Consider the following 26,136-nt stretch of genomic DNA (forward strand, 5'->3'; position numbering starts at 1 on the left):
TAGTGTCTACTCACCCATCAGCCTCCTGGTTGACCTGTTCATAGAAGCCCTGGATACAGTCCCACCTGTCTTCTGAGTTAGACGGGTCTGTGGCCTTGTCTGAGAGAGAGAGAGAGACAGAGAGCGAGAGAGAGAGAGAGAGAGAGAGAGAGAGAGAGAGAGAGAGAGAGAGACAGAGACAGAGACAGAGAGACAGAGAGAGAGAGACAGAGAGAGAGAGACAGAGACAGAGAGAGAGATAGATAGACAGACAGGGAGACGGAGACAGAGAGAAGGAGAGAGAGACAGAGACAGAGACAGAGAGAAGGAGAGAGAGGTAGACAGACAGATAGACAGAGACAGAGAGAGATAGATAGACAGAGAGACGGAGAGAGAGAGAAAGAAAGAAAATAGAGATAAAGGAGAGATAGAGAGATCAATCAGCCTAGCTTTGCATTAGATCGGTCTGTGACCTTGCCTGGGATATAAATATAAACAAATATAGAAGAAGAAAAACAAACGTTTGCACTTCTGATCAAAGGAAGGTCCCTGCAAGTGTGTATTCTACAATGATGATGTTGCAACATTGAACTAGGACAGGAAGCTCACTGCAGACTGTGTGTCGTGTAGTGGGTGTAGGCAGTGGTGTACTTTAAAGTACTACTACTTAAGACGTTTATGGGGAGTCTTTACCAGAGAACATCCCTGGTCATCCCTACTGGCTCTGATCTGGTGGACTCACTAAACACATGCTTCGTTTATAAATTATGTATCGAGTGTTGGAGCGTGTCCCTGGCTACCCGTAAATAAAAAAATATATATTTTTTAAAAATGGTGCCGTATGGTTTGCTTAATATGAGGAATTTGAAATTATTTATACTTTTACTTTTGATACTTAAGCACATTTTAGCATTTACATTTTATACTTATATTTAAAACCAAATACTTTTACTCATGTAGGATTTTACTGGGTGACTTTCACTTTGACTATAAAGGTATCTTTTACTCAAGTATGAGAGGTTGGGTACTTTTTCCACGACTGGGTGTAGGTTAGTCGAGCGAAGGAGATTTAAAAAAAACATCTATATGAGCGCATGACTAGCTGACAAGATGTAGCCTTTCTCATACTTCCTGTTCTTTCAGAGCTATTTTGTTGCGTTTAAAAAGAACATATTGGTAATACATTATAAAACTGCCCTTCACAATCAAACTTAGTAACTTTTTATTCGGTAATTCCCTCCGCGGAATTTGCTACGAAGAAAACATGATGTAAAACGCAGCGCGACAAGGCAAGCCGAGAGACAGTTACAGCAGCTGAAAATATTGCTCGCCATATTTGCAAGCACTCGTGCAAATGACGTGATATGAAGCCTGTTTATTAAACTGGCGATAACACTGCAAGGTTCGCCTTTCAGTGACGCACAACTTCAAGATGCACCATTTCCAACTGTGAACCACAAGACAAGTTATTGTCAAACGACAAAATATAATCGCACTACTATAAAGGTAATACATTTAACAAACTCTCTGAAAAAGAAAAAAAACGAATTCCCCGTGTCATTTAACTTACTCAACCACGATTCTAGGTTCTCTCCGCCACTCTCTCTGGTCGCCATGGCCTTTGCAGTCGCCTTCCCCCGGTACTCGGTAACTTCTCAAAACTTCACACCGTCCTCTTAGCGGGCGGAAAGAACTGTCAACTCGTCTTGAGAGACCAGCCCACAGCCGCGACATGTGACTCGAGTTGTGCTTAGTCAGAAGTTATGACGTTCCAAATTGTACCCTACTCCTAGTACACTCATTTTAATCTGATCCGTATGGTTAAAACTAGTGCACTATAAAACGAAAAGGATGAAATTTGGACTGTAAGTCACAGACCAATTATATTATAACTTCTCCTTGGCTGAGCTATGTCCCTAGGCTAAGCAATGTAAACCATTTTTTCCCCCACAGCAGGTTTTTGAAAAGATGTCACAACTTTTCCTTGGTGGTTTATGAGTTTGAGCTATAATACAAATGTATTTATTATATTTAACCTTTATTTTAAATCAGGGAGTCATACTGAGACCAATGTCTCTTTTACAGATGAGCCTTGAATTAGATCAATTACAGAAAACCAAAAATCAATACAAAATGCAAGCAGAGAGAAAAGCACGGTCTTAAAACAAACACATTCATCCATAATGTCCACAATCAGCTTTCTGAATTGACCTAGAGACACCAGAACAAACACATTCATCAGTATAGTCCCCAAGTGGGCGCTAGCGGTTCTGGGGGGGGGGGGGGGGGGGCAGTGCCCCTGTGACAACAACTTTGGACCCCCTTGTGGCCCCCCTAAATGTGGAGTATGAAATAATTTTCAAATAACACATTTTTGCTATCGTTCTTTTCTTTTCTTTTTTACATCCGTTATTAGACAGTGGCAACGATGATGATTATGAACATGGTCTCTTGCCTGCTAATGCAGTGAAGAAAACGATATGACAACAACATCTAGTGTAACTGGCCCCTCTAGCAGTACAACTGGCCCCTCTAGCAGTACAACTGGCCCCTCTAGCAGTACAACTGGCCCCTCTAGCACTACAACTGGCCCCTCTAGCACTACAACTGGCCCCTCTAGCACTACAACTGGCCCCTCTAGCACTACAACTGGCCCCTCTAGCACTACAACTGGCCCCTCTAGCACTACAACTGGCCCCTCTAGCACTACAACTGGCCCCTCTAGCAGTACAACTGGCCCCTCTAGCAGTACAACTGGCCCCTCTAGCAGTACAACTGGCCCCTCTAGCAGTACAACTGGCCCCTCTAGCAGTACAACTGGCCCCTCTAGCAGTACAACTGGCCCCTCTAGCACTACAACTGGCCCCTCTAACAGTACAACTGGACCCTCTAACAGTACAACTGGACCCTCCAGCAGTACAACTGGACCCTCTAGCAGTACAACTGGACCCTCCAGCAGTACAACTGGCCCCTCTAGCAGTACAACTGGCCCCCCCTCTAGCAGTACAACTGGCCCCCCCTCTAGCAGTACAACTGGCCCCCCCTCTAGCAGTACAACTGGCCCCCCCTCTAGCAGTACAACTGGCCCCCCCTCTAGCAGTACAACTGGACCCTCTAACAGTACAACTGGCCACTCTAGCACTACAACTGGCCCCTCTAACAGTACAACTGGCCCCTCTAGCAGTACAACTGGCCCCAGCTTGACCCCCCCCCAGTTGAAATGGTCTACAACCGCCACTGCAAGTGGGGCGGCAGGTATTCTAGTGGTTAGAGCGTTGGATTTGTAACCAAAGGTGGCAAGATCGAATCCCTGAGCTGACAAGGTAAAAATCTGTCATTCTGCCCCTGAACAAGGCAGTTAAACCCACTGTTCCTAGGACGTCAATGAAAATAAGAATTTGTTCTTAACTGACTTGCCTAGTAAAATAAAGTATATTTTTATTTATTTATTTTTTACAGATTTCTGAATTGACACCAGAACAAACACATTTAACAACAAGTAAGAAAACTAAAAGCTGATGTATCTACTAACTCAGTAGAGACCAAAGGAGTTTCCAGAGTTAACCATCCCGGAGACCGGGTGTGGTCAACAGGTTAGGTACGGTGAGACTTTTTGTAAAAAGGGCTTTATAAATGAAAACACAGCAATGTGACGTCAAAGAGGGCCAACCAACTTACTACAACTTATTACCTGACATTACTTTCATTCCATCTTTTTCTAAATTCATTTGTAACCTTTATTTAACTGGGCAAGTCAGTTAAGAACAAATTCTTATTTACAATGACGGCCTACCGGGGTACAGTGGGTTAACTGCCTTGTTCAGGGGCAGAACGGCAGATTTTTACCTTGTCAGCTCGGGGATTCGATCTGGCAACCATTTCGGTTACTGGCCCAACGCTCTAACCACTAGGCTACCTGCCACCCCAAAATGGACAATCAACCATAATCAATGTAATGTTGAATACATTTAGAGTTCCCACTGAAGACATAGAACATAGATAATTAGTAGAAATTGTTTTATTGCAAACATTTCCTGATCAACTTGACTGACTGTCCATTACAAGTCAAGTGTGATTGAGATCATATACAGTCCAGGAATATTGTTAGGATCAGAAAACCAGTCCTCAGTGTTGCTGTGTTACAATCAGGTAACCAGTTAGAATAATGAACCAGGGTCATATTCATTATGGCACAACGTAGCAAAACTTTTTTGCGGCGGAATATGAAAATTAACGTTTCTTATTGGACAAGTTCAAGTAGTCCCTCCCGGTTTCAGTCTGTTTTCTCTCCCGATTGGTAACACATTATTACAACCTAGTCTTCAGGTGTTGCTTGCGAGAGGGAATAGGGTGCCCTTTGTGACTCCTCTGTATAATAATGCACTGCTTTTGCACTATAGGGCCCTGGACAAAAGTAGTGCACTATATAGGGAATAGGGTGCCATGTAACCACAATGTTCAGTGCTGCAGTAGAACTCTGTTGAAGCGATGTGTGATCTCACTGGGTCCCAACGATACCATCATCTCTGCTACACTGGGGCCTTGCTACAGAGACAGAGACAGTCAGACAGACAGACAGAGACAGAGAGACAGACAGAGAGATGGATGGAGGAGGAAGAAGAAACATTATTTTTCAAGAGCTGTGACAATCATGTTGCAATCATTTGACAGGAGAGCAATCAAGCACAACTTCTCTTTTTTAAATCCACATTGTCATTGTGGTACTTTCTTTTTCGCCGTCTCTCTCCGTTCCCCCTTTCTCTCTCCTACCTGTAGTCTGAGGGCCAGTCTCTCTCCGTTCCCCCTTTCTCTCTCTCCTACCTGCAGTCTGAGGGCCAGTCTCTCTCCTACCTGTAGTCTGAGGGCCAGTCTCTCTCCTACCTGTAGTCTGAGGGCCAGTCTCTCTCCTACCTGTAGTCTGAGGGCTAGTCTCTCTCCTACCTGTAGTCTGAGGGCCAGTCTCTCTCTCCTACCTGTAGTCTGAGGGCTAGTCTCTCTTCTACCTGTAGTCTGAGGGCCAGTCTCTCTCCTACCTGTAGTCTGAGGGCCAGTCTCTCTCCTACCTGTAGTCTGAGGGCTAGTCTCTCTCCTACCTGTAGTCTGAGGGCCAGTCTCTCTCCCCTACCTGTAGTCTGAGGGCTAGTCTCTCTCCTACCTGTAGTCTGTGGGCCAGTCTCTCTCCTACCCATAGTCTGAGAGCCAGTCTCTCTCCTCCCTGTAGTCTGAGGGCCAGTCTCTCTCCGTTCCCCCTTTCTCTCTCTCCTACCTGTAGTCTGAGGGCCAGTCTCTCTCCTACCTGTAGTCTGAGGGCTAGTCTCTCTCCTACCTGTAGTCTGAGGGCTAGTCTCTCTCCTACCTGTAGTCTGAGGGCTAGTCTCTCTCCTACCTGTAGTCTGAGGGCCAGTCTCTCTCCTACCTGTAGTCCGCTGAGGGCCAGTCTCTCTCCTACCTGCAGTCTGAGGGCTAGTCTCTCTCCTACCTGTAGTCTGAGGGCCAGTCTCTCTCCTACCTGTAGTCTGAGGGCCAGTCTCTCTCCTACCTGTAGTCTGAGGGCTAGTCTCTCTCCTACCTGTAGTCTGAGGGCCAGTCTCTCTCCTACCTGTAGTCTGAGGGCTAGTCTCTCTCCTACCTGTAGTCTGAGGGCCAGTCTCTCTCTCCTACCTGTAGTCTGAGGGCCAGTCTCTCTCTCCTACCTGTAGTCTGAGGGCCAGTCTCTCTCCCCTACCTGTAGTCTGAGGGCTAGTCTCTCTCCTACCTGTAGTCTGTGGGCCAGTCTCTCTCCTACCCATAGTCTGAGGGCCAGTCTCTCTCCTCCCTGTAGTCTGAGGGCCAGTCTCTCTCCGTTCCCCCTTTCTCTCTCTCCTACCTGTAGTCTGAGGGCCAGTCTCTCTCCTACCTGTAGTCTGAGGGCTAGTCTCTCCTACCTGTAGTCTGAGGGCTAGTCTCTCTCCTACCTGTAGTCTGAGGGCTAGTCTCTCTCCTACCTGTAGTCTGAGGGCCAGTCTCTATCCTACCTGTAGTCTGAGGGCCAGTCTCTCTCCTACCTGTAGTCCGCTGAGGGCCAGTCTCTCTCCTACCTGTAGTCTGAGGGCTAGTCTCTCTCCTACCTGTAGTCTGAGGGCCAGTCTCTCTCATACCTGTAGTCCGCTGAGGGCCAGTCTCTCTCCGTTCCCCGTTTCTCTCTCTCCTACCTGTAGTCTGAGGGCTAGTCTCTCTCCTACCTGTAGTCTGAGGGCCAGTCTCTCTCCTACCTGTAGTCTGAGGGCCAGTCTCTCTCCTACCTGTAGTCTGAGGGCCAGTCTCTCTCCTACCTGTAGTCTGAGGGCCAGTCTCTCTCCTACCTGTAGTCTGAGGGCCAGTCTCTCTCCTACCTGTAGTCTGAGGGCTAGTCTCTCTCCTACCTGTAGTCTGAGGGCCAGTCTCTCTCCTACCTGTAGTCTGAGGGCCAGTCTCTCTCCTACCTGTAGTCTGAGGGCCAGTCTCTCTCCTACCTGTAGTCTGAGGGCCAGTCTCTCTCCTACCTGTAGTCTGAGGGCTAGTCTCTCTCCTACCTGTAGTCTGAGGGCCAGTCTCTCTCATACCTGTAGTCCGCTGAGGGCCAGTCGTATAATCTTCATAACATCTCTGTATTTAGTGTTGCTGGTCTTCTTAGCCAGAGTCTTCAGTTGTACACTGAGCTGGTCTACTGTCAGTTCCTCACCTCCTTTCAGACCTTCCATCAACCTACACAGAGACAGACATGGAACAGGCCGTTAACACCAAGACATGTTCATAGTACACAGTAGTACATTTTTTAAAATCAATTAAAACATGAAAGACACATAACTGACAGTCATGTCATTTTCAGAAAAGCTTTGGTTCATTAAAAAGGACACGGTCACTTAACTTCTGACAAACAAACTTGACTACATTGAAAGGGAACTAGGAGTGGTTTTAGTTAACAGTTAGTTCTGATAGATACTGATGACTAGAGTAGTATATTAGTCTATAGTACTTCTATAGCTAATACTGTGTGACTAGAGTAGTACTGTAGTCTATAGTACTTCTATAGCTAATACTGTGTGACTAGAGTAGTACTGTAGTCTATAGTACTTCTATAGCTAATACTGTATGACTAGAGTAGTACTGTAGTCTATAGTACTTCTATAGCTAATACTGTATGACTAGAGTAGTACTGTAGTCTATAGTACTTCTATAGCTAATACTGTATGACTAGAGTAGTACTGTAGTCTATAGTACTTCTATAGCTAATACTGTATGACTAGAGTAGTACTGTAGTCTATAGTACTTCTATAGCTAATACTGTATGACTAGAGTAGTACTGTAGTCTATAGTACTTCTATAGCTAATACTGTATGACTAGAGTAGTACTGTAGTCTATAGTACTTCTATAGCTAATACTGTATGACTAGAGTAGTACTGTAGTCTATTGTACTTCTATAGTACTATAGGCAATATTAGTATAAGTCCTGTTAGTCTATAGTAGTTATGGTATGACCAGAGTAGTCCTGTTAGTCTATAGTAGTTATGGTATGACCAGAGTAGTCCTGTTAGTCTATAGTAGTTATGGTATGAACCAGAGTAGTCCTGTTAGTCTATAGTAGTTATGGTATTAACCAGAGTAGTCCTGTTAGTCTATAGTAGTTATGGTATGAACCAGAGTAGTCCTGTTAGTCTATAGTAGTTATGGTATGACCAGAGTAGTCCTGTTAGTCTATAGTAGTTATGGTATGACCAGAGTAGTCCTGTTAGTCTATAGTAGTTATGGTATGAACCAGAGTAGTCCTGTTAGTCTATAGTAGTTATGGTATGACCAGAGTAGTCCTGTTAGTCTATAGTAGTTATGGTATGAACCAGAGTAATCCTGTTAGTCTATAGTAGTTATGGTATGACCAGAGTAGTCCTGTTAGTCTATAGTAGTTATGGTATGACCAGAGTAGTCCTGTTAGTCTATAGTAGTTATGGTATGAACCAGAGTAGTCCTGTTAGTCTATAGTAGTTATGGTATGAACCAGAGTAGTCCTGTTAGTCTATAGTAGTTATGGTATGAACCAGAGTAGTCCTGTTAGTCTATAGTAGTTATGGTATGAACCAGAGTAGTCCTGTTAGTCTATAGTAGTTATGGTATGAACCAGAGTAGTTATGTTAGTCTATAGTACTATAGGCAATATTAGTATAAGTCCTGTTAGTCTATAGTAGTTATGGTATGAACCAGAGTAGTCCTGTTAGTCTATAGTAGTTATGGTATGAACCAGAGTAGTCCTGTTAGTCTATAGTAGTTATGGTATGAACCAGAGTAGTCCTGTTAGTCTATAGTAGTTATGGTATGAACCAGAGTAGTCCTGTTAGTCTATAGTAGTTATGGTATGAACCAGAGTAGTCCTGTTAGTCTATAGTAGTTATGGTATGAACCAGAGTAGTCCTGTTAGTCTATAGTAGTTATGGTATGAACCAGAGTAGTCCTGTTAGTCTATAGTAGTTATGGTATGACCAGAGTAGTCCTGTTAGTCTATAGTAGTTATGGTATGAACCAGAGTAGTCCTGTTAGTCTATAGTAGTTATGGTATGACCAGAGTAGTCCTGTTAGTCTATAGTAGTTATGGTATGACCAGAGTAGTCCTGTTAGTCTATAGTAGTTATGGTATGAACCAGAGTAGTCCTGTTAGTCTATAGTAGTTATGGTACGTACCGTATGACCAGAGTAGTCCTGTTAGTCTATAGTAGTTATGGTATGAACCAGAGTAGTCCTGTTAGTCTATAGTAGTTATGGTATGAACCAGAGTAGTCCTGTTAGTCTATAGTAGTTATGGTATGACCAGAGTAGTCCTGTTAGTCTATAGTAGTTATGGTATGACCAGAGTAGTCCTGTTAGTCTATAGTAGTTATGGTATGAACCAGAGTAGTCCTGTTAGTCTATAGTAGTTATGGTACGTACCGTATGACCAGAGTAGTCCTGTTAGTCTATAGTAGTTATGGTATGAACCAGAGTAGTCCTGTTAGTCTATAGTAGTTATGGTATTAACCAGAGTAGTCCTGTTAGTCTATAGTAGTTATGGTACGTACCGTATGACCAGAGTAGCGATGTGTTGTGTCTCTGAGCTGAGTGCTGCCATCTGTTGGTCAGAGAAAGAAGGTCGAACCCACAGGTAGGAATACTCTGAGGACACCAGGTCAGACACAGAGGAGATATGACCCTGAAAGAGAAAGAAAGAGAAAGAAAGAAAGAGAGAGAGAATTAGACAGAGAAGGAGGGTGGAACCCAAAGGTAGGAATACTCTGGATCTACCAGCTCAGACAGAGAGGAGATATGTGAGTGAGTGAGAGAGACGGAAAGAGAGAGACGGTGACCTCCAGACAGACAGGCTCCACATTCTGCACTGGGCTGTGATATTCTCAAACTGGGAATGTCAGAACGCCAAAGGGTTCCAGAGGGTTTTTCAGCTGGTGCGAAAATTGACACAACAGCTGCTGCCCTGTTACCTTGGTTACGTCCATAGTTACCGTGCACGCAGGTGTAGAACCCTTGTGATGAGGTCATAGTTACCTTGCGCAGGTGTAGCACCCGTGTGATGAGGTCATATGATGAGGTCATAGTTACCTTGCACGCAGGTGTAGAACCCCTGTGATGAGGTCATAGTTACCTTGCGCAGGTGTAGAACCCCTGTGATGAGGTCATAGTTACCTTGCGCAGATGTAGAACCCCTGTGATGAGGTCATAGTTACCTTGCGCAGGTGTAGAACCCCAGAGATGAGGTCATAGTTACCTTGCGCAGGTGTAGAACCCGTGTGATGAGGTCATAGTTACCTTGCGCAGGTGTAGAACCCCTGTGATGAGGTCATAGTTACCTTGCGCAGGTGTAGAACCCCTGTGATGAGGTCATAGTTACCTTGCGCAGGTGTAGAACCCCTGTGATGAGGTCACAGTTACCTTGCGCAGGTGTAGAACCCGTGTGATGTAATCTGGTTGCAGAACATCCTGATCCTGGACCTGTGTTCCGTACACTTCCCGGATCCGCCCCTGCAGATCCCTCACCAGCCAATCACGTTGCACCGCATCATCAATACGCTGCTGCAGATGGATCCTGGGAGAAGACAGAGAGGATTACTGAGATTACTAAGGACTGGTCTGGAGTGAGTTGTTAAGATAAGGGTGGTTAGGAGAAGCATTGAGAAAGCTGATCCTAGACCCTTATGTGCTAGAACCAGGGGTGGGCAATGCCAGTCAGTACTCAGGGGCCTGATTGGTGTCACAGCTTCTCTCCATCCGATTAATCAAATTGCATTCTAAACAGAAGATCATGACGAGGTGATTATTGGAGTCATTTATCATGACTGAATGAGGCAGGTCAGCAGACACAATATATAGGCAGAAATACACAGTGCAACAGCACCACCTGTAGCCTGGGTAACAGTCTCTTAGTTAACACCACACCATGTGCCAAAGAGACCGGATGTTCTGCCATCTTCAACTCTGAAGATTCTATCATTAATGAGTTTGAGGAGAACAGAGGAGTTGATCCTGATTCGATAACCCCTCACAGCTTTCCTCCAATCACAACGATTAGGCAACTACTGGAACTATCTCTGTTTTCTCTCCACTGAAAGTGTTGCTATCTGGTTGCTAAGCAACCGTTTCTGTTTGGTTCAGCCAGATAAAACCAGTCTGTTGACAGCGTGAACAGTTGCTCGTCATGGAAAATATTAATGTTATTTCAAACAACCAATGAGCAACTCTGCCGTAAACCAGCTGCATATTGAACGTTGAGATTACCAGAGACCAGTTTCTATGTCATGACAAGTAGTGTAATGTTAAAGAGACTGGTGTTCAGACTACACTACCCACAGCTCTACCTGGTGGCTGAGTTAAGAACCCCAGAGCAACAGGGACAAACCTACTATGGCTTCTACCCTTGAACTACACTCAACCTTGAGGTTTGACAGCAGCCAGCCTAAAGAACTTGTGGAGGGAGAGATGGAGACAGAGACAGACAGACAGGTAGTGTACTTGTTAAACTCTGGTAGTTTGTCCAGGTCTAGCAGGGCAGAGTGGGTGGTGATCTTAGACGGGTTAAACTCAGCGATCAGTTCCTCCATCTTACGACCCACACGGTTACCTGCAGGATGACAGGGGGAAATGCATTTAGGTTGCGTCTCAAATGGCACCCTACCACTACATCTGACCCCTATTCCCATTATAGTACACTACTTCTGACCCCTATTCCCATTATAGTACACTACATCTGACCCCTATTCCCTTTATAGTGCATTACTTCTGACTCCTATTCCCTTTATAGTGCATTACTTATGACTCCTATTCCCTTTATAGTACACTACATCTGACTCCTATTCCCTTTATAGTGCACTACTTCTGACTCCTATTCCCTTTATAGTACACTACTTCTGACTCCTATTCCCTTTATAGTGCACTACATCTGACTCCTATTCCCTTTGTAGTGCACTACATCTGACTCCTATTCCCTTTGTAGTGCACTACATCTGACTCCTATTCCCTGTATAGTGCACTACTTCTGACTCCTATTCCCTTTATAGTGCACTACATCTGACTCCTATTCCCTTTATAGTGCACTACATCTGACTCCTATTCCCTTCATAGTACACTACATCTGACTCATATTCCCTGTATAGTGCACTACTTCTGACTCATATTCCCTGTATAGTACACTACTTCTGACTCCTATTCCCTGTATGGTGCACTACTTCTCTGTATAAAGATATCCCCCTTCCTCTCTTACTGTTAAAGCCAGATCCACAGTGTGTGGTGATATCCAGTAGTGCTTCAGGTAGGGCCCCACTCCTCTGGAAACTCTGTATGTAGATATCTCCTTGTCTCTTGGAGAGCTTACTGCCATCTCTGTTGAGGAGGAGAGGAAGGTGTCCGAACACCGGAGGCTTCCAGCCCAGAGCCCTGGAATAACAATAACAATAACATAACCAGAGGCTTCCAGCCCAGAGCCCTGAAATAACAATAACATAACCAGGGGCTTCCAGCCCAGAGTCTTGAAATAACAATAACATAATATAACCAGGGGCTTCCAGCCCAGAGCCCTGAAATAACAATAACATAACCAGGGGCTTCCAGCCCAGAGCCCTGGAACAACAATAACATAATATAACCAGGGGCTTCCAGCCCAGAGCCCTGGAAAAACAATAACAATAACAATAATATAACCAGGGGCTTCCAGCCCAGAGCCCTGAAATAACAATAACAATAACATAACCAGGGGCTTCCAGCCCAGAGCCCTAGAATAACAATAACAAAAATATAACCAGGGGCTTCCAGCCCAGAGCCCTAGAATAACAATAACAATAATATAACCAGGGGCTTCCAGCCCAGAGCCCTGAAATAACAATAATATAATATAACCAGGGGCTTCCAGCCCAGAGCCCTGAAAGAACAATAACAATAACATCACCAGGGGCTTCCAGCCCAGAGCCCTGGAATAACAATAACAATAATATAACCAGGGGCTTCCAGCCCAGAGCCCTGAAATAACAATAATATAATATAACCAGGGGCTTCCAGCCCAGAGCCCTGAAAGAACAATAACAATAACATAACCAGGGGCTTCCAGCCCAGAGCCCTGAAATAACAATAACATAACCAGGGGCTTCCAGCCCAGAGCCCTGAAATAACAATAACAATAACATAACCAGGGGCTTCCAGCCCAGAGCCCTGAAATAACAATAACATAACCAGGGGCTTCCAGCCCAGAGCCCTGAAATAACAATAACAATAACATAACCAGGGGCTTCCAGCCCAGAGCCCTGAAATAGCAATAACAATAACATAACCAGGGGCTTCCAGCCCAGAGCCCTGAAATAACAATAACATAACCAGGGGCTTCCAGCCCAGAGCCCTGGAATAACAATAACAATAACATAACCAGGGGCTTCCAGCCCAGAGCCCTGAAATTACAATAACATAACCAGGGGCTTCCAGCCCAGAGCCCTGGAACAACAATAACAATAACATAACCAGGGGCTTCCAGCCCAGAGCCCTGGAATAACAATAACATAACCAGGGGCTTCCAGCCCAGAGCCCTGAAATAACAATAACATAACCAGAGGCTTCCAGCCCAGAGCACTGAAATAACAATAACAAAACATAACCAGGGGCTTCCAGCCTAGAGTCTTGAAATAACAATAACATAACCAGGGGCTTCCAGCCCAGAGCCCTGGAATAACAATAACATAACCAGGGGCTTCCAGCCCAGAGCCCTGAAATAACAATAACATAACCAGGGGCTTCCAGCCCAGAGCCCTGGAACAACAATAACATAATATAACCAGGGGCTTCCAGCCCAGAGCCCTGGAATAACAATAACAATAACAATAATATAACCAGGGGCTTCCAGCCCAGAGCCCTGAAATAACAATAACAATAACATAACCAGGGGCTTCCAGCCCAGAGCCCTGAAATAACAATAACATAACCAGGGGCTTCCAGCCCAGAGCCCTAGAATAACAATAACAATAATATAACCAGGGGCTTCCAGCCCAGAGCCCTAGAATAACAATAACAATAATATAACCAGGGGCTTCCAGCCCAGAGCCCTGAAATAACAATAATATAATATAACCAGGGGCTTCCAGCCCAGAGCCCTGAAATAACAATAACAATAACATAACCAGGGGCTTCCAGCCCAGAGCCCTGAAATAACAATAATATAATATAACCAGGGGCTTCCAGCCCAGAGCCCTGAAATAACAATAACAATAACATCACCAGGGGCTTCCAGCCCAGAGCCCCAGGAAAAACAATAACATAACCAGGGGCTTCCAGCCCAGAGCCCTGAAATAACAATAACAATAACATAACCAGGGGCTTCCAGCCCAGAGCCCTGGAATAACAATAACAATAACATAACCAGGGGCTTCCAGCCCAGAGCCCTGAAATAACAATAACATAACCAGGATCTTCCAGCCCAGAGCCCTGGAACAACAATAACATAACATAACCAGGGGCTTCCAGCCAAGAGCCCCGGAATAACAATAACATAACCAGGGGCTTCCAGCCCAGAGCCCTGGAATAACAATAACATAACCAGGGTTTTCCAGCCAAGAGCCCCGGAATAACAATAACATAACCAGGGGCTTCCAGCCCAGAGCCCTGAAATAACAATAACAATAACATCACCAGGGGCTTCCAGCCCAGAGCCCTGGAAAAACAATAACATAACCAGGGGCTTCCAGCCCAGAGCCCTGGAATAACAATAACATAACCAGGGGCTTCCAGCCCAGAGCCCTGAAATAACAATAACAATAACATAACCAGGGGCTTCCAGCCCAGAGCCCTGAAATAACAATAACATAACCAGGGGCTTCCAGCCCAGAGCCCTGAAATAACAATAATATAACATAACCAGGGGCTTCCAGCCCAGAGCCCTGAAATAACAATAACAATAATATAACCAGGGGCTTCCAGCCCAGAGCCCTGAAATAACAATAACAATAACATAACCAGGGGCTTCCAGCCCAGAGCCCTGAAATAGCAATAACAATAACATAACCAGGGGCTTCCAGCCCAGAGCCCTGAAATAACAATAACATAACCAGGGGCTTCCAGCCCAGAGCCCTGGAATAACAATAATATAACCAGGGGCTTCCAGCCCAGAGCCCTGAAATAACAATAACAATAACATAACCAGGGGCTTCCAGCCCAGAGCCCTGAAATAACAATAACATAACCAGGGGCTTCCAGCCCAGAGCCCTGGAATAACATAACATAACCAGGGGCTTCCAGCCCAGAGCCCTGGAATAACAATAACATAACCAGGGGCTTCCAGCCCAGAGCCCTGAAATAACAATAACAATAACATAACCAGGGGCTTCCAGCCCAGAGCCCTGGAACAACAATAACAATAACATAACCAGGGGCTTCCAGCCCAGAGCCCTGGAACAACAATAACAATAACATAACCAGGGGCTTCCAGCCCAGAGCCTTGGAATAACAATAACAATAACATAACCAGGGGCTTCCAGCCCAGAGCCCTGAAATAACAATAACATAACCAGGGGTTTCCAGCCCAGAGCCCTGGAATAACAATAACATAAAACAAAGCAACCTACCGTTTTGTACTTTCTACATTGCTTATAGTACATTGCTTCTGGTATTGTCATGCTCATAATTTCTATGTTATTCTATTTTGCTCTGTATGTGTCCTTGGGTATCTTGAAAAGAGTGAATAAAATGTATGAATATTATTAGGTTACAATTTTGTATGGGTGTGCCTAGTGGGAATCCCACCGGTGTGTGTGTGTACCTGTACAGCAGCAGGTGTTTGGAGGTAGGTGTGTGTGTGTGTACCTGTACAGCAGCAGGTGTTTGGAGGTAGGTGTGTGTGTACCTGTACAGCAGCAGGTGTTTGGAGGTAGGTGTGTGTGTACCTGTACAGCAGCAGGTGTTTGGAGGTAGGTGTGTGTGTACCTGTACAGCAGCAGGTGTTTGGAGGTGGAGATGAGCCACTCTGATCCTCTCAGGACGTGGCTGACCTTCATCAGGTGGTCGTCTACTACGTTAGCCAGGTGATAGGTGGGGAAACCGTCTGCTTTCATCACTACAGGGTCTCCTTCTACCTACAGCAGGGGGACGTCTGCTACGTTAGCCAGGTGATAGGTGGGGAAACCGTCTGCTTTCATCACTACAGGGTCTCCTTCTACCTACAGCAGGGGGACGTCTGCTACGTTAGCCAGGTGGTAGGTGGGGAAACCGTCTGCTTTCATCACTACAGGGTCTCCTACCTACAGCAGGGGGACGTCTACTACGTTAGCCAGGTGATAGGTGGGGAAACCGTCTGCTTTCATCACTACAGGGTCTCCTTCTACATACAGCAGGGGGACGTCTGCTACGTTAGCCAGGTGATAGGTGGGGAAACCGTCTGCTTTCATCACTACAGGGTCTCCTACCTACAGCAGGGGGACGTCTACTACGTTAGCCAGGTGGTAGGTGGGGAAACCGTCTGCTTTCATCACTACAGGGTCTCCTACCTACAGCAGGGGGACGTCTGCTACGTTAGCCAGGTGGTAGGTGGGGAAACCGTCTGCTTTCATCACTACAGGGTCTCCTTCTACCTACAGCAGGGGGGTGTCTACTACGTTAGCCAGGTGGTAGGTGGGGAAACCGTCTGCTTTCATCACTACAGGGTCTCCTTCTACCTACAGCAGGGGGACGTCTGCTACGTTAGCCAGGTGATAGGTGGGGAAACCGTCTGCTTTCATCACTACAGGGTCTCCTACCTACAGCAGGGGGACGTCTGCTACGTTAGCCAGGTGGTAGGTGGGGAAACCGTCTGCTTTCATCACTACAGGGTCTCCTACCTACAGCAGGGGGACGTCTACTACGTTAGCCAGGTGATAGGTGGGGAAACCGTCTGCTTTCATCACTACAGGGTCTCCTTCTACATACAGCAGGGGGACGTCTGCTACGTTAGCCAGGTGGTAGGTGGGGAAACCGTCTGCTTTCATCACTACAGGGTCTCCTACCTACAGCAGGGGGACGTCTACTACGTTAGCCAGGTGGTAGGTGGGGAAACCGTCTGCTTTCATCACTACAGGGTCTCCTTCTACCTACAGCAGGGGGACGTCTACTACGTTAGCCAGGTGGTAGGTGGGGAAACCGTCTGCTTTCATCACTACAGGGTCTCCTTCTACCTACAGCAGGGGGACGTCTACTACGTTAGCCAGGTGGTAGGTGGGGAAACCGTCTGTTTTCATCACTACAGGGTCTCCTACCTACAGCAGGGGGACGTCTGCTACGTTAGCCAGGTGATAGGTGGGGAAACCGTCTGCTTTCATCACTACAGGGTCTCCTTCTACCTACAGCAGGTGGTCGTCTACTACGTTAGCCAGGTGGTAGGTGGGGAAACCGTCTGTTTTCATCACTACAGGGTCTCCTACCTACAGCAGGGGGACGTCTGCTACGTTAGCCAGGTGATAGGTGGGGAAACCGTCTGCTTTCATCACTACAGGGTCTCCTACCTACAGCAGGGGGACGTCTGCTACGTTAGCCAGGTGATAGGTGGGGACACCGTCTGCTTTCATCACTACAGGGTCTCCTACCTACAGCAGGGGGACGTCTGCTACGTTAGCCAGGTGATAGGTGGGGAAACCGTCTGCTTTCATCACTACAGGGTCTCCTTCTACCTACAGCAGGGGGGTGTCTACTACGTTAGCCAGGTGGTAGGTGGGGAAACCGTCTGCTTTCATCACTACAGGGTCTCCTTCTACCTACAGCAGGGGGACGTCTGCTACGTTAGCCAGGTGATAGGTGGGGAAACCGTCTGCTTTCATCACTACAGGGTCTCCTTCTACCTACAGCAGGGGGACGTCTGCTACGTTAGCCAGGTGATAGGTGGGGAAACCGTCTGCTTTCATCACTACAGGGTCTCCTACCTACAGCAGGGGGACGTCTGCTACGTTAGCCAGGTGATAGGTGGGGAAACCGTCTGCTTTCATCACTACAGGGTCTCCTTCTACCTACAGCAGGGGGACGTCTGCTACGTTAGCCAGGTGATAGGTGGGGAAACCGTCTGCTTTCATCACTACAGGGTCTCCTTCTACCTACAGCAGGGGGACGTCTGCTACGTTAGCCAGGTGATAGGTGGGGAAACCGTCTGCTTTCATCACTACAGGGTCTCCTACCTACAGCAGGGGGACGTCTGCTACGTTAGCCAGGTGATAGGTGGGGAAACCGTCTGCTTTCATCACTACAGGGTCTCCTTCTACCTACAGCAGGGGGACGTCTGCTACGTTAGCCAGGTGGTAGGTGGGGAAACCGTCTGCTTTCATCACTACAGGGTCTCCTACCTACAGCAGGGGGACGTCTACTACGTTAGCCAGGTGGTAGGTGGGGAAACCGTCTGCTTTCATCACTACAGGGTCTCCTACCTACAGCAGGGGGACGTCTGCTACGTTAGCCAGGTGATAGGTGGGGAAACCGTCTGCTTTCATCACTACAGGGTCTCCTTCTACCTACAGCAGGGGGACGTCTGCTACGTTAGCCAGGTGATAGGTGGGGAAACCGTCTGCTTTCATCACTACAGGGTCTCCTTCTACCTACAGCAGGGGGGTGTCTACTACGTTAGGCAGGTGGTAGGTGGGGAAAACGTCTGCTTTCATCACTACAGGGTCTCCTACCTACAGCAGGGGGACGTCTACTACGTTAGCCAGGTGGTAGGTGGGGAAACCGTCTGCTTTCATCACTACAGGGTCTCCTACCTACAGCAGGTGGACGTCTACTACGTTAGCCAGGTGATAGGTGGGGAAACCGTCTGCTTTCATCACTACAGGGTCTCCTACCTACAGCAGGGGGACGTCTACTACGTTAGCCAGGTGATAGGTGGGGAAACCGTCTGCTTTCATCACTACAGGGTCTCCTTCTACCTACAGCAGGGGGACGTCTGCTACGTTAGCCAGGTGATAGGTGGGGAAACCGTCTGCTTTCATCACTACAGGGTCTCCTACCTACAGCAGGTGCAGAAAGTATTTCACCCCCTTTGACCATTTCCACATTTTGTTGAGTTACAGCCTGAATTTAAAATTAAATTGATATTTGTCACTAGTCTACACACAATACCCCATAATGTCAAAGTGGAATTATGTTTTTCTAAATTTGTACAAATAAATAAAAAATGAAAAGCAGAAATGTCTTGAGTCAGTTAAGTGTTCAGCCCCTTTGTTATGGAAACACTAAATAAGTTCAGGAGTAAAAATGTGCTTAACATGTCACATAATAAGTCACATGGACTCACTGTGTGTACAATAATAGTGTTTAACATCTCTGTAACCCACACACACAATTATCTGTAAGGTCCCTCAGTCGAGCAGTGAATTTCAAACACAGATTCAACCACAAAGACCAGGGAGGTTTTCCAATGCCTTGCAAAGAAGGGCACCTGTTGGTAGATGGGTAAAATGTTTTTAAAGCAGACATTGAATATCCCTTTGGGAAGAGGAATGGGTAGATATATATGTTATCTATCCATCTACTACATTTGCCAGGTGGGGAACCCGTCAGATTAATACGGGTCTCCTTCAACCTGGGATGAAGGAGTTTCAGTTTCAATGCGTAGAGTTTCAATTATATGCTTTTTGAAATAAGAAAAGCACTTGCAAATCTGAGGTTACATGTTGCAGGGGCGTCGGAATAAATAAATAAAAATTGCACACTGCTTGCCGGTACAGCTTGTGTTTATTTATCTCACGTGTCTGCCGGCTTACCTGGGCCACCTCATGACGGTTCCATCCGAAGACCAGGTCGTTGAAGGATTCTACTCCAGACTCCAGTCTGAACCTGATCACATGGGGGACCTTCTGATCCAGCTTCTCCTCTACCTGGTCTGGGCGGAGGTGTCTGCACCTGTTGTCATACCTGCAGTAGAGGATTGTTCAGTTATATGTGTGAGTGTGTGAGTATGTGTATTTCAACATGTCCATGCATGTTGTATGTTGGGCTCCCGAGGAGGCGCAGTGGTCTAAAGGCACTGCATCTCAGTGCTAGAGGCGTCACTACAGACCCTGGTTCCATTCCAGGCTGTATCACAACCGGCCGTGATTGGGAGTCCCATAGGGCGGCACACAATTGTCCCAGCATCGTCCGGGTTAAGGTTTGGCCGGAGTAGGCCGTCATTGTAAATAAGAATTTGTGATATTACTTGCCTAGTTAAATAAAAGTTAAATAAAATAAATAAAAGTATGTGTGTGTGTGTGTATGAGTGTGTTAAGCCAACACACCGCGGTGTCTGTCCGCTGCGTAGGGCCTCTCTCTTCAGTAATTCTAGTCTCTGCTGGCTGCAGAAGCAGTGGTAGGCCTTCCCTGTCTGTAGCAGGGAGTCAGCAGCCTGGCTGTACAGGGACAGCCTCTGGGACTGGAGGTAGGGACCGTACTGGCCTCCTCCACGGGGACTCTCGTCTGGGGGGAGACCTGGGGAGGGGAGGATGGAGATGGACGGTATCCATGTTAGTCCCCATTATTACATTGGCAAATGCAATATTGACCATTCCACAGCATGTTCTAGAATGTAAACAATGCTGTGGAACTGAATGTCTAGAATCTGAATTAGATTCCAAAAACTTGGAATGCTCACGGGTGCTAACGTCCGTTGTAAAAGTTGGCCAAACTCCTTAATATCTAAATATGTCTCTGCTCCTACCAGCCCACCCCAGCATGAACTCTATAGACTGAGCCACTTCCGGCACCAGTCTGCTCTGGTCTGTGTGTAGGTGTGTGTGTGTGTGTGTTATTTAGTCTGTCCTACCAGCCCACTCCAACATATCCTCTATAGACTCTGCAGCTCCAAGCACCAGTCTGCTCTGGTGTGTGTGTGTGTGTGTGTGTGTGTGTGTGTGTGTGTGTGTGTGTGTGTGTGTGTGTGTGTGTGTGTGTGTGTGTGTGTGTGTGCGTGCGTGCGTGCGTGCGTGCGTGCGTGCGTGCGTGCGTGCGTGCGTGCGTGCGTGCGTGCGTGCGTGCGTGCGTGCGTGCGTGCGTGCGTGCGTGCGTGCGTGCGTGCGTGCGTGCGTGCGTGCGTGCGTGCGTGCGTGTATTATTAAGTCTGTCCTACCAGCCCACTCCAACATATCCTCTATAGACTCTGCAGCTCCCGGCACCAGTCTACTCTGGTCTGTGTGTAGGTGTGTGTGTGTGTATTATTAAGTCTGTCCTACCAGCCCACTCCAACATATCCTCTATAGACTCTGCAGCTCCCGGTACCAGTCTGCTCTGGTCTGTATCTTCCATACGTAAGATGAAGCTCCCTCCATACTTCTTAGCATAGATATAGTTGTAGAGAGCTGTACGCAGCCCCCCCAGGTGTAGGAAACCTAGAGAGACACGGGTCAATTATAGTTAGTTAGTCTACATGGTGTACGCCGCCCCCCCCCCCCCCCCCCCCCGGTGTAGGAAACCTAGAGAGACACGGGTCAATTATAGTTAGTTAGGTTACATGGTGTACGCAGCCCCCCCAGGTGTAGGAAACCTAGAGAGACACGGGTCAACTATAGTTAGTTAGGCTACATGGTGCACGCAGCCCCCCCAGGTGTAGGAAACCTAGAGAGACACGGGTCAATTATAGTTAGTTAGGCTACATGGTGCACGCAGCCCCCCCAGGTGTAGGAAACCTAGAGAGACACGGGTCAATTATAGTTAGCTAGGCTACATGGTGTACGCAGCCCCCCCAGGTGTAGGAAACCTAGAGAGACACGGGTCAATTATAGTTAGTTAGGTTACATGGTGTACGCAGCCCCCCCCAGGTGTAGGAAACCTAGAGAGACACGGGTCAACTATAGTTAGTTAGGCTACATGGTGCACGCAGCCCCCCCAGGTGTAGGAAACCTAGAGAGACACGGGTCAATTATAGTTAGTTGGGCTACATGGTGCACGCAGCCCCCCCAGGTGTAGGAAACCTAGAGAGACACGGGTCAATTATAGTTAGCTAGGCTACATGGTGTACGCAGCCCCCCCAGGTGTAGGAAACCTAGAGAGACACGGGTCAATTATAGTTCGCTAGGCTACATGGTGTACGCAGCCCCGCCAGGTGTAGGAAACCTAGAGAGACGGGTCAACTATAATTAGTTAGGCTACATGGTGTACGCAGCCCCCCCAGGTGTAGGAAACCTAGAGAGACACGGGTCAATTATAGTTAGCTAGGCTACATGGTGTACTGGCCCCCCAATGGTGGAACAAACTCCCTCACGACGCCAGGACAGCGGAGTCAATCACCACCTTCCGGAGACACCTGAAACCCCACCTCTTTAAGGAATACCTAGGATAGGATAAAGCAATCCTTCTGACCCCCCCCCCCCCCCCCCCCCCCCTTAAAAGATCTTGATGTACTATTGTAAAGTGGCTGTTCCACTGGATGTCATAAGGTGAATGCACCAACTTGTAAGTCGCTCTGGATAAGAGCGTCTGCTAAATGACTTAAATGTAAATGTAAATGTGTACGCAGCCCCCCCAAGTGTAGGAAACCTAGTTAGGCTACATGGTGTACGCAGCCCCGCCAGGTCTAGGAAACCTAGAGAGACACGGGTCAACTATAGTTAGTTAGGCTACATGGTATTACTACTACTGTACTGCACTACACAAACAGACAGAGGGGTCAATTATAGCTAGTTTGGTGTACAGTAAAGCACAGATAGCTGGCATCCCAAATGGCACCATAGTCCCTAGTTAAGGAAGTAAGCCTTGTCAGAGCCAAAATGGCACCATAGTCCCTACGTAAGTAAGTAAGCCTTGTCAGAGCCAAAATGGCACCATAGTCCCTACATAAGTAAGTGGCCTTGTCAGAGCCAAAATGGCACCATAGTCCCTACATAAGGAAGTAAGCCTTGTCAGAGACAAAACGGCACCATAGTCCCTACATAAGTAAGTGGCCTTGTCAGAGCCAAAATGGCCACTAGGGCCGTTACAGTGTGGCATCACTGTAACAGTCCAGCTAGGTAGCATCACTACTACTGTAACAGTCCAGCTAGGTGGCATCACTACTACTGTAACAGTACAGCATCACTACTACTGTAACAGTACAGCATCACTACTACTGTAACAGTACAGCTAGGTGGCATCACTACTACTGTAACAGTACAGCATCACTACTACTGTAACAGTACAGCATCACTACTACTGTAACAGTACAGCTAGGTGGCATCACTACTAGTGTAACAGTCCAGCATCACTACTACTGTAACAGTCCAGCTAGGTAGCATCACTACTACTGTAACAGTCCAGCATCACTACTACTGTAACAGTCCAGCATCACTACTACTGTAACAGTCCAGCATCACTACTACTGTAACAGTCCAGCATCACTACTACTGTAACAGTCCAGCTAGGTAGCATCACTACTACTGTAACAGTCCAGCTAGGTGGCATCACTACTACTGTAACAGTACAGCTAGGTGGCATCACTACTACTGTAACAGTCCAGCTAGGTGGCATCACTACTACTGTAACAGTCTAGCATCACTACTACTGTAACAGTCCAGCTAGGTAACATCACTACTACTGTAACAGTCCAGCTAGGTAGCATCACTACTACTGTAACAGTCCAGCATCACTACTAATGTAACAGTCCAGCATCACTACTACTGTAACAGTCCAGCTAGGTAACATCACTACTACTGTAACAGTCCAGCTAGGTAGCATCACTACTACTGTAACAGTCCAGCTAGGTAACATCACTACTACTGTAACAGTCCAGCTAGGTGGCATCACTACTACTGTAACAGTCCAGCATCACTACTACTGTAACAGTCCAGCTAGGTAGCATCACTACTACTGTAACAGTCCAGCTAGGTAGCATCACTACTACTGTAACAGTCCAGCTAGGTAGCATCACTACTACTGTAACAGTACAGCTAGGTGGCATCACTACTACTGTAACAGTCCAGCTAGGTGGCATCACTACTACTGTAACAGTCCAGCATCACTACTACTGTAACAGTCCAGCTAGGTAGCATCACTACTACTGTAACAGTCCAGCTAGGTAGCATCACTACTACTGTAACAGTCCAGCTAGGTGGCATCACTACTACTGTAACAATCCAGCATCACTACTACTGTAACAGTCCAGCTAGGTAGCATCACTACTACTGTAACAGTCCAGCTAGGTGGCATCACTACTACTGTAACAATCCAGCTAGCCCCTTGGAAGGACGCTGTTATGTAATGTGGCCTCATTGTAACAGTAGTGTTATAGCATGTACAGGTTATCCTATCCTATTCCCTGTAGTGTACTCCTTTTAGCCACGGCTCAAAACCAACCACCGACCCAAGGGTTGTAGAGCTATATGCACTTCGCAGGCTTTAACCCAGCACTAACACACCTGGTAATTCAACCGATTGTTTAGCTAATAACAGCCTGTCGTGGGTTCAAATCCCAATCAGTCTACACCCCCCCCCCCCCCCCCCCCCAAATTCGCTGCATTAATTTACCTGTTGGACTCGGAGCGAACCTCACTCTCACTTCACCATGTTCATGATGATGACCAACCTCGTCACATTCAGATGAAAAACATCTCTTCTGCGAGCTATTCAACCTAATGTATTTTTGCTTTCCGCCGTGTCCACCACTGCGGTTGAAAGTCAATGGCAATGCGTTCTTCAACAACACTGGGGTATCGAGTTTATGGACGTTCCTTCCTGTACTGTATTGGCAACACCGCTTACACGTTTTTATTGGAAGGCATCTGGATGGTGTGCTGAAATGTATAAACAATGACCGGAGCATGATAATAATTAGCTAACTACCGAAGTTACAAAACAAAGTTATCCATGTGTTCCACTCGCTACAGACAGCTAGCTAGCTAATGAACGCGGAAACGTTAGCACCACAAGGAGAGGATTGTCTTTGTGAGAGGGGAAAACCCGCATCTTGACATTGCTCTTACAAATTCATTCTACCGATGTTTGCTGTTTAAGATCGATTTGCGTTGTTGATTTAATCGTTTTTGAAGTTGACCGTCAACTGTACCCGGCTCTCTACACATGCAATCACATGACGTCATCACACCACTTCCTGTTTGCTCTGTTCAAAATAAAAGTCCGCTCACCGATAAAAGTGCAGTGTGAAAACCCAAATGATGGGACTATTGATACCCAGAACACAAAGGGTGGTCGGATCCGAACGAAGGTATATTATTTAGAAAATCGTTTTATGACGCCACACTTTCTGCACATTGTTGTTTAAACAATTTCGCTTCATTGACTATAGTATAAGCTTCTCTCTAAAGCATCTTAAATAATGCCCTCGATTCAGTTTTTGACAGCAAAAAAGGGAAACAGGATGGAAAGTGCGAACCTGCAATGGGTAACTGATTGTAGTTGCCTACGAAGACTCGCGGCTAACCTCTGCGCTGTGGAGATTTGATGAATAGTGTGGAAAAAACGCAAATAAACATCAAACACTGCTTTTCATTGATGACCAGCAGATGTCACTAATGTGGATTGTGTTAAAGCTCAGCGTAATGAACAATCTAATTAAGGCACAATTCGGTGAAAGCCCCGATGGCTTCAGAAAGCCTCGGTTTCCCATCACTAGAATATCTTACCCTGAGAGGTTCGCTGTGGGTGTGAACAATTATAATTGTAACATAGTTGATTGACGACTGTTGTAACAGGCTGAAGGAACCCTTATTAGAGTAACTAAGGTAGTCATGTGAAATGTATTCTTTTTTTATTGGTCCGTTTGAATAAATGTTTTTGTGTGCTCTGATTGGTTGCAGGTATGACGCTGCACCTCCACCGGTTTCCTAGAAAATGGTGGTACACACTCATCTGTAACATTCCCTGCCAGGGGACAGAGGGAAAGCCATGCAGAGACAGTGCTGCTGTCGCCAATGGGTGTATATTCAGTATTCACCCTGCCAGAAGACACCAGCCCTACCTTTATGCTTGTTTACACTGCGCTGCACTGGAGGCGGAATACAATCATGGTTGCATTAATAAGACACTGTGGAGCCTGCGCTAGATATGGGTCAGAAAACAAACCTCAATGCAGGGTGGGATATGCCATTGTACTCCACATTTTACCTTTATCCACACTGCTCCATCGAGAAGATTGGAATACTGCTGGTTTTCCCAGAAAACTGCCCTTTTCGTGCTCATGCTAGCTAGCAGGAGCCACAGCAGCCTTCATTGACACTGTCATTCCAAAATGGCTGCGGTGGCAACTACTAGCTAGCATGAGGACGAAAAAGGGCCTTTTTCCCTGGAAAACTAGCAGTACTTCAATCTTCTCGATGGGCGCAGTGTGGATAGGTAACATTTGGAGTACAAGTGGCATATCCCATCCCTGCATTGAGGTACGTTTTCAGACCTATATCTCGCGCTGGCTTCACGGTGTCTTGATGTAACCATGACTGCTTTCTGACTCCAGTGCAGCTCAGTGTCTTGATGTAACCATGACTGCTTTCTGACCCCAGTGCAGCTCAGTGTCTTGATGTAACCATGACTGCTTTCTGACTCCAGTGCAGCTCAGTGTCTTAATGTAACCATGACTGCTTTCTGACCCCAGTGCAGCTCAGTGTCTTGATGTATCCATGACTGCTTTCTGACCCCAGTGCAGCTCAGTGTCTTGATGTATCCATGACTGCTTTCTGACCCCAGTGCAGCTCAGTGTCTTGATGTATCCATGACTGCTTTCT

General features: G+C 46.7%; 2 protein-coding genes across 2 annotated transcripts in view; both read right to left on the reverse strand.

Moving 5' to 3' along the window:
- The window catches only part of LOC129839701 (ADP-ribosylation factor-binding protein GGA3-like), a 44,525-nt gene extending 42,800 nt beyond the window's left edge, over window positions 1–1,725 (reverse strand). Inside the window, exons 1-2 of the mRNA XM_055907277.1 lie at window positions 1,550–1,725; window positions 15–99 (exon numbers count right to left, since the gene is read on the reverse strand). Coding sequence (XP_055763252.1) covers window positions 15–99; window positions 1,550–1,595 — 131 coding nt within the window. The 5' untranslated portion in view covers window positions 1,596–1,725. The remainder of the gene's footprint in view (window positions 1–14; window positions 100–1,549) is intronic.
- Window positions 1,726–3,979: 2,254 nt separating this feature from the next.
- Window positions 3,980–24,525, reverse strand: ears2 (glutamyl-tRNA synthetase 2, mitochondrial). The gene is made up of 11 exons (XM_055906641.1): window positions 23,927–24,525; window positions 20,662–20,817; window positions 19,732–19,921; window positions 19,219–19,369; window positions 15,428–15,576; window positions 11,733–11,905; window positions 10,985–11,093; window positions 9,908–10,061; window positions 9,043–9,173; window positions 6,561–6,702; window positions 3,980–4,524 (listed from the first exon to the last, which is right to left on the reverse strand). The coding sequence occupies exons 1-11, from the start codon at window positions 24,219–24,221 to the stop codon at window positions 4,438–4,440; spliced, it is 1,737 nt and encodes a 578-aa protein (XP_055762616.1). The 5' UTR covers window positions 24,222–24,525; the 3' UTR covers window positions 3,980–4,437.
- Window positions 24,526–26,136: the final 1,611 nt, after the last annotated feature.

This window comes from Salvelinus fontinalis, chromosome 40 (assembly GCF_029448725.1).
Source record: "Salvelinus fontinalis isolate EN_2023a chromosome 40, ASM2944872v1, whole genome shotgun sequence".
Classification (NCBI taxonomy): domain Eukaryota; kingdom Metazoa; phylum Chordata; class Actinopteri; order Salmoniformes; family Salmonidae; genus Salvelinus; species Salvelinus fontinalis.